At 38.8% G+C, this 12,761-nt stretch overlaps 1 protein-coding gene across 4 annotated transcripts in view; it reads right to left on the reverse strand.

The window, feature by feature from the left end:
- Positions 1-252: 252 nt before the first annotated feature.
- The window catches only part of HMGCLL1 (3-hydroxy-3-methylglutaryl-CoA lyase like 1), an 87,850-nt gene continuing 75,341 nt past the window's right edge, over positions 253-12,761 (reverse strand). For all 4 annotated transcript variants that reach the window (XM_069805982.1, XM_069805979.1, XM_069805980.1 and 1 more), the window contains 2 exons: positions 11,098-11,223; positions 253-5,664 (listed from right to left, as the gene is read on the reverse strand). In XM_069805982.1, coding sequence (XP_069662083.1) covers positions 5,551-5,664; positions 11,098-11,223 — 240 coding nt within the window. In that variant the 3' untranslated portion in view covers positions 253-5,550. The remainder of the gene's footprint in view (positions 5,665-11,097; positions 11,224-12,761) is intronic.

The raw sequence follows: 12,761 nt of genomic DNA on the forward strand, positions 1-12,761 counted from the left end.
AGCTTTTAATGTTTAGTTAATGGAGGGAAGAAATGTTTCCCTAGTAACTTAGAAGAGATTTGTCAGCTATAAAAGCACTCAGGAACAACTGATAAAAAGGTAATCCTAAGAAAATGCACTCCAAATGGATTACGAGGTAACAAAGTCAACACGGGCGTACATGTCAGAGTGACAGCTTATATTTGCTAATGCCGTATGTGTGAGCTGGTTAGTCAGAGCTGCTGAAACTGGCATAATACATGAGCATATCAGTTTCGGTAAACACTGAGACAGATTTTATTTCAGCTTTAACAACACATTGCAAAATCACTAATGCATAAAACCAAGAGGGTACATGACAATTCCTTAACAAACATATCATCTCATTGACATTGGTTTCAAAGGGCCAAGTTGACTTTGGCCATAGTCCTTCTGCCTGCTGTGTTATTGCAGCAAAGTAGATCAACATTGCATTAGAGCAGGACCACAGAGAAAAATTATCTTCAAAAATATAACAAAAGAAAAGCATCGATCAGCAAGTCAAGAACTGGAAAGCAAGCATCTTTCATTCACTTCTCCAGAATGATTCTTCTGTTTAGTCAGTTCTCTAGACATTTCACAATCAATAAAGAGAACTTAAGGCAGTCTGAGAAATCATAGAAACATTCAGTGGCAAAGAATACTCATTTCCAGGTATCACAGGAACTAAACAATATTTCTACCCCTTAAAAATAACTCTGAAAAAATAGGCAGATCTTAGACATTCACACTAGCTCTTTGGACAAGTGTTATTTCATTTCAACAGCACTGATCCCAAACATAGGAATTTTACCTCACAGACCTGCAGTCTTCATTTTGTGACTCCTTATTACAATAATAAAAGTTTTATGAACTCAAATGATGCTATTAAGAAAGGAAAATTAGCCAAAGCCTCTCTGGACTTATTCACAAGACCAGACTATTCACTTCTTATTTCCATAAACTCTGGTTATACATGAAAATGAAACATTAAAGTGCTGGTCCAGAGCCAAGTTGCTGTAATACACAGAAGTTTAAACTACAAAGCAAGCTGCTGCTGGAAGAAATTACCACTATCCATGTATGGGATCCATGTCATTGCTGTCTTGCGAAAGGCACTGAAGAACAATTAGGCCCATTACTAACGGAATTGATCAACTTCTCCTCCAATAAAGCACACCAGCCATGCCTTTAGAACAACACAATATCTTGACCAGCCAAAGAAGCCAATATTTCACTTTCTAGTTATTCCCAACAGCACGGGAAAAAGAAAAACTACTGTGAAACTATTAAAGAAAATTCCAGCAATATGACATTGGTCAGCTGTTGAACCTTCACAGGTTCAGACCAGTGCACAGACCAAAGACTGCCCTGGGAACTCCAGTTCACATATTCCGTGGTCGTAGCACAAGTAAGATGATCTCCACGTTGTTCTGTGAGATCTCTGCAGTGACTTTGATACAGAGAGCTACAGAAGAAAGTCTCCAAAGCACAGAAGTAAGTATCTTGGTACATCTAATTTGTCTCCAAAGCACAGAAGTAAGTATCTGGGTACATCTAATTTGTCTCCAACAAGACTTGGCGAGGGCAGTCAGTAACTACTTCTTCTCTCCTGCGTGCTCTCAGAGTTTACACTATCCCCTTTTCAGCATTTAGAGGACCATCAGCAAAACAGGGAGACAGTGTGTCCCCTCATTCCAACACTGTGCTCATGATATTCAGCGCTCTGTTGCTTTTTCTTGATACCTTTCAACAAATATATATATACATATAATTTTTATAATGACGTAGTAATAAGAACACCTGCTTATGGAAGCCAAACACCTGGCTGCAAACCCTCCATAGCCAGAGAGTTACTTCAGGATGAAGTGCCAGCGATGTACTCGGTGGGGGACACTGACAGGGACTAAAAGAGCAGGCACCACTAGCGATGGGTCACTCTGAATATAAGCATAAAGATTTAGGAAGCGAGAAGCACTGGAGAGCAGTGGCACCATCCCATGACTTGCCATGTTTTTGAAAGGATGTAGCCTCAGCTGCTTTATCATATGCTGAAGTCAAGGCTGCCTGTGTGAGTGATGCATGCCCATGGCATAGCTACTGGATTAGCCCTTGACCTTAAGGGCAATATATGCTTATTTTGTGAAGCCAAAGATTAGGCATTAAAATGCTCTGCACAGTCAAAATGATGCCAGCCCAGGAAAGCAGAACAGCAGCACTTCATGTGCCCAACAAATTTTAGTAGCAAGAACATGAGATGTCTCAGGATTCTCAGTCACACTACAAGGAAAGAAGGATTTTATGGGGAGTGCTCACCTGGACCCACAGGCCTAAATGCACCCCAGGTGGCACTTTTGGCATATAAACATTGGGGTTTTTTGAATCTGGCTCTATGTTTCTTCCTCCCTTGTAACGATCCTGACAAACAATCTATTTGTCTGTGACCTCCACCCCGGATTACTATAACTCACTATGTGGTTGAAGCTTAACATGCAGGTAAAGAATGGGCCCCAGATGTCACTGCTCATCTTCCAATGCTCACATCGTTATAGAATAACAGACCTGCATTTAAGGCTCTCCACAAGCTCCCAAGTAGTTTCTACAACAGACCCAATAAAGAACTGAGGCATTTTGGGTTGTTCATCCCCATGATTTAATAGGTAGCCTGTTTCAGTGCATGGGGAGAGTTAAGAGCCTTAGAACTGCAAACTGAACAGCCCATATGCTGAGAAGCCTAGGATGCACTATGCACAGGGGCACTATCTGAAAAATCCGCCAGAGGGTAAGGGTCTCCTAGTGCCAAGTTAGCAATCCTTCATGACAATTAGGAACATAGATGTCTAGAACTCCCACAGAACCGAGCAGAGCTAGCTCTTTTATTCTATAGTCCATGTTCTACGCAGGTAGTAGTGTAACCACTTTATCTAAGATGTTGTAGCTAGCATACTTAGAAAAAAGCAGACAGTGTCAGTTAGTTCAGTTCCTGACTTGGCCTACAGTTGAAGCCCTCACCAGCATCTTCAAGGAAAAAAAACCCTTATCTGTTGCAGAGACTTTTTTTCTTGTGATCTTCCTGGTCTCAGGAATTTTGAATTCCATCCTAGCCAGTGGCACAACTTCATCCCGATTTACTAGCAAGTGCATTCTTTTTCAGTTCTGTATACAGCCAGATGGTCAGATCCATTGATTAGGATGCCAAAAAATGTGCATTTCAATCTCCCCAGGCTGAGTAGCAAGCTAATCTCAGATCAATTGTTTAGTCCAACATTCAGGCTAGTATTTAAAAGGTGGCTTGCATCACAACTACTTTATTTTCAAGGGGTGACTTCACTTTCATTCTTTGAGAATCTCCATCTTGCTCATGTTGCTTAAAAATGCTCACAGCATCTTGGGTAGAAGGAAAACCATCAGGCCCAACATGAGAACTGCATACTTTAGCTCAAAATGAGCTAACTCTGTGCCTGCACAGAAGCAAACTGTAGAGGAAATTTTACTGTTAAACAGGAAAGTATTACAGTGTGGTGAGTCACCTTCAGGGGTAAATGGCACCTGAACTAGGGAGGCTTTAGGATGTCAATTCAGGTACCTTGTTTAGGCTTAACTACTAATCTTAAGACTAAGTACAGCCTAAGTATTGCTGCAGATTTCTCACTTCTTCATTGGATATAATCCATTACAGAATTTTGACATCTGTGAATCGTTCAAGACCTGGTTTTATTCGAGTTTGTGTTTTGATACATGAGCCACAGTGGCTGCTAAATAACAAAGCCCCAGCTGAAACAGGGGAAAATGAGGACAGAGCATTTTCTGTGGTGATCCAACTATGCACCCAGAGCAGGCCAAGCAAATCAGGGTGTTCACATCTTTAGGAGCACTTGAAAGTCTGCTTACTAGATACCGCGGTGAGGGGTGCAGTTTAATATTTTGGATTGATAGGCAAGATATTTCCTTCTCACCTGAATGCATTTCTTTGTGTCTTCTCTGACACCATGAGAAGAGTGAAACCATGTAGTTTATATTAGTTTTGACTATCATTACAGCATAAACAGGACAGAGGTTTTATATCAGATTTATAGCTTTGAGATACCTGGCATGCAAAGTTTGACTTTCTTAAGCTCTGAACAATTCTAAACTACAATACTGGCTAAAAGATCTCAGAAAAAGTTCACTTCAGAATTTCAAAGGCAAACTGAGACTCAGCTGTAACTTGGCAGAGTTGAGTTCCAGACAAAAATGATTCAGCCTTTTCATTCTTTACATGTTATCTTTCACTTTCGTTCATCTTACCTTTTCCCAACTTTTCACATTTTGGAGGAAAATGGAGAATATGGAAAAAGATCATAGTCGTGGATTTTAGATTTTCATGTTAACAGGCTATGTTCAGAAAAAAAATATAGATCAAGGTTACGTACACAGAGAATTACAGAAGGATCCTACACAACCAACCAATAACAGTACCGACATTTCAGACTGAAAAAATGTCAATATTTTCATGGCAGATTTGAACAGTTTTTAGATAGATTAAGGCTCTTCTTTGAATTTGTCCATTATTGATCTAAAAATGACAGTGCAGTTCACTGGCATCTTGCTGAACTAAGACATTTAAAAGAACAGTATCACTATCAGCAGAGCACAGAGACAAGTTGTAAGTGGTTCCCTTCGTGTAAGCTAGTCCAGCAGAATATTATTATCCTCAAAAACTCGTGACTTCTAAGTGAGAATGTCAGTTCATAGACTGTAGAATAAAAAATCAAATTGTTTGATGAGACCTTGCACAAAAATTTAGCCCCTTCTACACTACTGCCACCCTGAATGATGGTTGAAAACCTTGCCAATTTTTAATTGCTTCATATAATTAGGTTTTAATACAGTTGAGGAAAGAAAAGCAACTACAACACATTTAACATATGTAACAAATAAGGAAATTTACATTAGATGTGGAGGACCTGGCAGACTGCCATTCACCACAAGGTTTTGGAACAAGATAAAGTCATCCATAACTTAACAGATGTTAAACACAACAGAAATTAAAAAGTGCTATTGCTAAAAAATTCTTATGGTGAATTCAGATTTGGCTCCATGTTCATAACACAACTGACTTGACAAATGAAAAGTAAAGACTCAGATAAATAAAACACATAATAGAATGGCCACACACAGTGTGGGATCTCCTGAACTACTGCAAATATTTGTACTGTTCTAAAAGTCATCTTGACTAAAAATTAACCATGTATTCGCTGCTTCTATCCAGTTTTCCTGAAAAAACCTAAAATTCAATTCAAAACATGCTAAAATGTCCTAGTGTTTGTACATTTTTCTCATCTGTAGAAGCATTAAGCACAGGGTTCTGTACTAGTCATTTATTTCTTACTTACAAATCAGACAATTCTTTACAAGACAGTACAGTACAATAACTCTTCCCATAACAAAAAGTTATATATGCATTCTATTTTGGTTCTTTGCTGAAATGGTTTTCTTGTATTTGTTTTCTTGATATAAATGTCCTTGGTCAAGGCAGATGACAAATGTAATTAAGCTGCAAAAAAATTCCATTTAACTGATAGTTCCAGTATTGAAGGAAGCTTGTGCAACCTTTGAGTTTGTTTTCTTGTTCAAAGCTGTACAGATGAAGTTTCCAGCTTCCATCACTGTATAAAGATTCACTCCCTAAAAAAGAGGTGAAAAATGTTAAGAATGATAAATGCACATGTTTAAAATGCTTAAACTCCCAAGTTTTTTTGCTCCAGTGTCTAATTTTTGCAAACCAAGGGCCTGATTCATGTCATAGGTCGGTAATGGATACTAGTAGAGTTACAGTGACTTACACGATAGTCACAGCTTCCAGTTGTTTCGAAGGTTCTACTGCTTTGAGAGTGATTTCTTATCCTGACAGCAGTAGACCAAATACTTGAGTAATGTCTTTCAAACTCAAAATAATCTGTAATAAAGAACTGGAATAACAACTAGAAGAAGTGGGAAAAAAAATATAGTGTCTACATATGTGCTGTAGTTATTTATCACCCAATGCTAAGAAACTTCATGCTTGTAAGTATCCCATTTGCAGCTCAGGAAAATGGAGGAAACACACTTGTACCGGCAACTGAGTTCAGTGAGAAACAGGATCCTGCATTCTCTTGAATAAACATAATCTGCTTCTTGACGAAGTTCCTTTCAATGCAAAATTACAATCTACATTGCTAGCACAACTGAGCAAAAAATTGCAGCTCAGCTGTTTGATCTGCCCATGCTAAAAAAACATTCCTTAAGCAACCAACTGTTTTTTAACTAACGTAAGATACAGATCAGTACCGTTTGATTGCTAAAATGGAATCAGATCACTGATTAAAGAGGAAAAAAATACTTCAGTATTAGTCTCCTGGATTACTCACGTATAGTAAAAGTTTGAGAGTTAGATCATTTAAGTGATGTAATTACTTGCTCCAGAGTTGGAATTTAGAAGCCAGTAAAGTTCCTGGAGAAGGGATGTGAAAGGAGACTTTGAACTACCAAAACACTGAGCAGTCAAATAAAACTGGGAGAAGTGTGTCACTTGACATTAAAGAGTACAAGATGTATTGCACCAGAAATACACTTTCATAACACTTACAGATTTATGCACGAAAGTTCAGACCAAGACCTGATTTAGATGCTTAATCCTTTAATTGGATCTACCACTTATTTCCATGTTCTATGGCAAGCATTGCCTTTTTCATTCTTGGAATTGGGCTAAAAATCTTAATGAGAATAGAAATTGCTTCATGGAAATGTAATCAAAAACATTTTTAATTTGGAAAAAAAATGCTTCAAAGTTTCTAATCAGGTCTAATATTTAGCACCATTTAAAACATAATGTTGAAAGACATCCTTTTATAACTGTCTCGTTTTAATACAGTTATAACAAGGGTGATTTCAGCTTATTCTGCTTATTGGTCATTACTTAGGTTTAGTTTGTAGAGTGCTATTGCACATAATGTAATCTAAAAAATTTTTAGAGCATCTGTGGTTTTTTACTAGGAAGAAATGAGAAACATACTGCCAGAGACATACTTGGTAGTTAGATTATGGAAGATGGCAAAATAAAAACCCCAAACTATACAAAATTCACATTTTCAGCACTGTAACACTGCATAATGTGATATGTGTTGATAAGATACATATGTTCACAGTTCACATTCATTAAATGGAATACAAGCATCTCTGCCTTTTAAATTGTCTGTCTTATGAAAGTGTTGTGAACCAAAGAGGATTACCGTGAAGGCACAACCCAGCATTCACAAGCATGACTCACAGATGGGGATGGGAAAAGAGTAGCGACAGGTGTTTGTAAGGTTGTTGAGTCAAAATAATATGTCTTCGGATAAGTGTACTTGGTAAGCACTCTGTATATCCAGAATTATTCCTTGACACCAAAGAATGAAATCATGGAACACGAAGACAAGTACCTCCAATAGTCTCTGTGAACTTGGGTAAGTGCCTTAAGTCAGAAAAGCTTCTGCCAGAAGGCAAAGTCCTTTAACTCACATTGACTTCAATTAATCAGTTCTCATTCAGCATTCATAAATATCAAGTCTATTATCTCTCTGAACTTCGGTTTCGGTGTCAGTAATGTGAGGCTAACAGTACTTAGCTGCTTCTCAGAAAGGCTTATTGTTTGCCAAGCACTTTGAAGGCATCATAAGCACAAGTACTATTCCTGTAATTACATAGGAACCATACAGAAACTGTTTTTATAGAAAGTACATGTCTCCCTACAAAGTTTCATAAGCATTAATGATCTATGACATAATTATCTATCCATTACCATGGTACAACCAATACATCTCTTTGTAGATGGGCTCTCCTAGAAAATTATTTCACATTTATCCCACTAGAGATTCAATTCACACATCACTTCGTGGTTATGTGTTCTGAAGAACAGTATAGAACAATCACCAATCATTATTTTGACGTATCTAGTCAATCTGAACTCAATAATGTACGCTTAAAAACCGTCCATCCTTTGGTTGACACTTTAAGTGACTTCAGTCAACAAAATGAAAGCTTTAGTGCATAGCTTAGAGGAACATGAGAAAGCACTCCTTGCAAATGGACAGCATTAGTAATTATAATTTTATTTTGTGCCATTATACAAAAAGGGACATATTAATAGATTTTTGCAATAATGATTTTACAGAATTAGCCATGGTACCTAAACCAACGAGCGCTGCAAAGACCAAAGCTTATATAGTAAGGTAGTAATTTTGAGGGTCCATGTCTCTCATCCAGTAAACTACTCTTTTCTTAATGGGCCAGAAAAGGGTCAAGGAGCAAAGTCTTGTGTTTTGCTATTGTATATTTTAAAAAGGAAGAACTAAATGTTTGATGGTGAGATCCTTACCTCCATGGGACTTGGTATCAACCTTTAGGACAAGCTAGATTCCTGCTTGGACACCTGATCATTAGAAGATTAATAAATCTTACCAGAAAGCCTGGAACAAGGTATATTTCATTTAATCAGACTATTTTTATTTAATTGATTCATTTTGCTATGAGTTAGTTGGAAAAGTCAATGTGTATTTTGGCCAAGGAAAGACTACATGGAAAGCCTAAGTCTAAAGTGCGCAGCAATGTAAAGTGGAATGCATGATTTCTACTCTGTATTCCAAAGGATTGTGTTGTTTCAAAAGAATAAACACCTTCTTCCTGAAAAAAGCTATCCCAAAGCACATATGAACAGTTCAAAATGGAGTCCACTTGTACAACAGACACTTGGATTAAACCTTTTCTAAACAGGGATCTGACGTCTATCCAGACCAATCTAAGAAGCACATGAAACCAGATAAACATTACAGTGAACTCTTGTCGTGGTTTAACCCCAGCCAGCAACTCAGCACCACGCAGCCGCTCACTCACTCCCCCCCCATCCAGTGGGATGGGGGAGAAAATCGGGAAAAGAAGTAAAACTTGTGCGTTGAGATAAGAACAGTTTAACAGAACAGAAAAGAAGAAACTAATAATGATAATGATAACACTAATAAAATGACAACAGCAATAATAAAAGGATTGGAATGTACAAATGATGCGCAGTGCAATTGCTCGCCACCCACTGATCGACACCCAGTTAGCTCCCGAGCAGCGATTCCCCGCCCCCACTCCCCCCAGTTCCTATACTAGATGTGACGTCACATGGTATGGAATACCCCTTTGGCCACTTTGGGTCAGCTGCCCTGGCTGTGTTCCGTCCCAACTTCTTGTGCCCCTCCAGCTTTCTCGCTGGCTGGGCATGAGAAGCTGAAAAATCCTTGACTTCAGTCTAAACACTACTTAGCAACAACTGAAAACATCAGTGTTATCAACATTCTTCTCATACTGAACCCAAAACATAGCGCTGTACCAGCTACTAGGAAGACAATTAACTCTATCCCAGCCAAAACCAGGACAACTCTGTCAGGTACTGAATATGATGGAACAGCGCTCAGGGTATGTACAACTCAGAAACAAGTTCCATGATCCTTTTATGTCAAGGAACTCCATCAGCATGTGTACCACACTGAACCGCAACCGAGAGACAAGTAATAAGCTCCCTAGTAACTCAGATCATTGTATTTCAGACATCAGGCCTTTCAATTTCTTTCTGCAGTAGTTTAAATACAAACTACACACATTGCAGGTTTGGCAGCTCTTTATACGTTGTCCTTTGAGCTTGACTCTCAAAGTCTACGTCTAAGTTGAAGGTAAAGTCATTGTATTGCTTGAGTTAGAACAAACTCATTATGCCACATTTCCAGAACAATGATGACCAACAGGAAGACCAAAAAGCATGTTTTTTGAAGAAGGCAGCATTACTTGATTTCCAGGAATACAGAATAATTAACATGTCAGCCAAGCCAGGGATACTGAACGTGTGCTCTTCAAGTCTGGATGCTCACTGGAAAGGTTCATTAAAGTGCAGCTCAGTGTGGATAAGCTGCTTTGCTCTCTCCTCCAAGAACACAGATGGAAATAAAAATGACTCTGAAGCCTGCTAGCCAGCAACAGAGTTTGTACAATTTAGAAATATATTAAGTGGATACCTGAGAAATAGGAATGCCCTGTGCTTGGTCTCCAAACACCACAATTTTTTTCTACTTTGAAGTCATAAAAATTGACAAAAAATTAATAAGCACTATGAACCAAATCCAAAGCTCTGTGAAAAAAGCTGAGGTCTGCTGTCCTGGTTTCAGCTGGCATAGAGTTAACTGTCTTCCTAGTAGCTGGTACAGTGCTGTGTTTTGAGTTCAGTATGTGAAGAATGTTGATAACACTGATGTTTTCAGTTGTTGCTCAGTACTGTTTAGACTAGAGTCAAGGATTTTTCAGCTTCTCATGCCCAGCCAGGGCACCTGACCCAAACTGGCCAACAGTGTATTCCATACCATGGGACGTCCCATCTAGTTTAGGAACTGGGAAGTGGGGGGGCAGGGAATCGCCGCTCGGGGACTGGCTGGGTGTCGGTCGGCGGGTGGTGAGCAATTGCCCTGCGCATCATTTGTACATTTCAATCCTTTTATTACTACTGTTGTCATTTTATTAGTGTTATCATTATCATTATTAGTTTCTTCTTTTCTGTTCTATTAAACCGTTCTTATCTCAACCCAGGAGTTTTACTTCTTTTCCCGATTTTCTCCCCCATCCCACTGGATGGGGGGGAGTGAGTGAGCGGCTGCGTGGTGCTCAGTTGCTGGCTGGGGTTAAACCACGACATCCGCTCAGTCTTTCCACTGTAGAGCTGATCAGCCTTCTGGGGCAATGTCTATAGCAGTGATTTTTTTGTGGCTACTGAGGCAGAACAGTGACTCAAAGCAGTTGCTACTGAGCTCCTCATAGCTCCAGGTAGGGAGAGGGTGGTTATTCAAATTCCTGTCAAATATGCAAACAAGTTCAACTCTAAATTGCTAGTGAAGACAACATCATTCATGTTATGAGTCAAGCCATGTTAAAGCACTGAGTTTGCAAAAACTACTATTTGCTCCCAATATTTTATTGTACAGCACAAGTAATTGTCAGGTATGTAACGTATCTTTTCCAGAAAAATATTTTTGTTTTCCTTAAAGTCTTAAGTAGAAAGTAAAAATATCTTACTGTATTGATACCCAGACCATTAAGCATGTATATCACATCCTCCGTGGCTACATTTCCAGTAGCACCTCTTGCATAGGGACAACCACCCAGTCCTGCAACCGATGAATCCACTACAGCAACTCCCATCTGGAAGACAGCAACACAAAAATGCAACATCAGCACAGAGTATTATTTATAATTATTCATAAATAGCAGGCTATACATATTAGTTACCATGGATAAAATACACATTTCTCCAAGAATGGATGTGTTTCTCAGAGGAAATTCCTTCAACGGCATTAGTCCCGACATCTTTATAAGGTAAGACTCTTCAAACACAGGATGTGGAACAGAGAACTAATGGTCCATTACATGTGATTTTGTCAGATAAGATGATTGCTGGTTTAGAGCGAAACAGAGTTTTATGTCTTTTCTCTCTTTATCTCTCTACATGTTGTTTTTAAGTAGCCTGCATCTATTCCTGCAAAGGCTTACATGCAACCAAATACAATCAATATGTTTATTCAAATGTGTAATTCTAAGCATATATATATATATATGTCTTTGCAAGGTGAAAGTTTTAATATTAGCATCTGATTTACATGTCATCCACAAGATTTAGGGATATCTAGCCTCTCAAATGTGTTTTATATTAATGGCTATTCTTCCAAAAGAACTTCCCTCCTAGCATTTTCTCTCTTCTCATTTCATTTTCTTTCCTCTTTATTAGACATCACGAAACGACCATGTAAATAAATTTTTTGTTCTTGTGCTGTATCCCAGTCAAAACCAGCACAGCTAGGTAGCTGCTCAAAGCCTGTAATAAAGACCTCAAAGAAGCTGAGGTGCATAACTGTGACAAGCAAGACAGTACTGTTTAATATTGCTCACACATTGAGACTCTCTTAAGAAGGGATATTGTACTTTAAAGCTCACTAATCTGTGAATTATGGAGTGAATCACCAAATTACATGTTTCACATTTCAGTCACTTATCACACACTTTGTTTGCGTAACCCACCGGTCAGAAAACGTGTTATACAACACATCTGTGTCCAGTACACAGAGGATATGCATTTATGATAGCTTTCAACTGGAAATTCTGTCTCTTTTGGCACTAGCTGGTAAGATTCATGCATTTATTTTGGAAGTCATTGCTTCAAGCTCCACAGTGGCAGCTGTTGGGCTCACAAGTGTCCCTGCAGAAACACACCTAAGGCCTCTTAATGGAAAATCTTACGGTGCGGTGAAGGTCTGGGGAAGAGAAAAGGGAGACTAATAGGTAGAAGTACTGGTATGATACAAGCATGCCTCCCACTACCATGCCTGCTCTTCCAGGTTGATTTTAAGATTTCCATCAGAAACGACTGTTTCAGGGATGAAAAGGTAGAAGAAAGTGTCCTTCACGGACCTTCCCACCAGCTGTCAGGTTATGTCACAACTGCTAGAGTATTATTCTTGATGTACTTACTTTCAGTAACATTTAAATGGGGATAAAAGCTACAGGAAAATAATGTGCTGAGGTACATCACAGCTCTTCAACTCCTAAGGAAGATCAACAGACTCAGAAACAGCTTTCGTAGCCTACAAGCAGTCACTTTCTAACCCCAGTGAATTATCTCATGAAAGGCTTGTCCTTGTGCAAAAATGGGAAAAATAGCAACTAAATTGTATCAGTGACAATTA

Source organism: Haliaeetus albicilla, chromosome 18 (genome assembly GCF_947461875.1).
Source record: "Haliaeetus albicilla chromosome 18, bHalAlb1.1, whole genome shotgun sequence".
NCBI classification, from domain to species: domain Eukaryota; kingdom Metazoa; phylum Chordata; class Aves; order Accipitriformes; family Accipitridae; genus Haliaeetus; species Haliaeetus albicilla.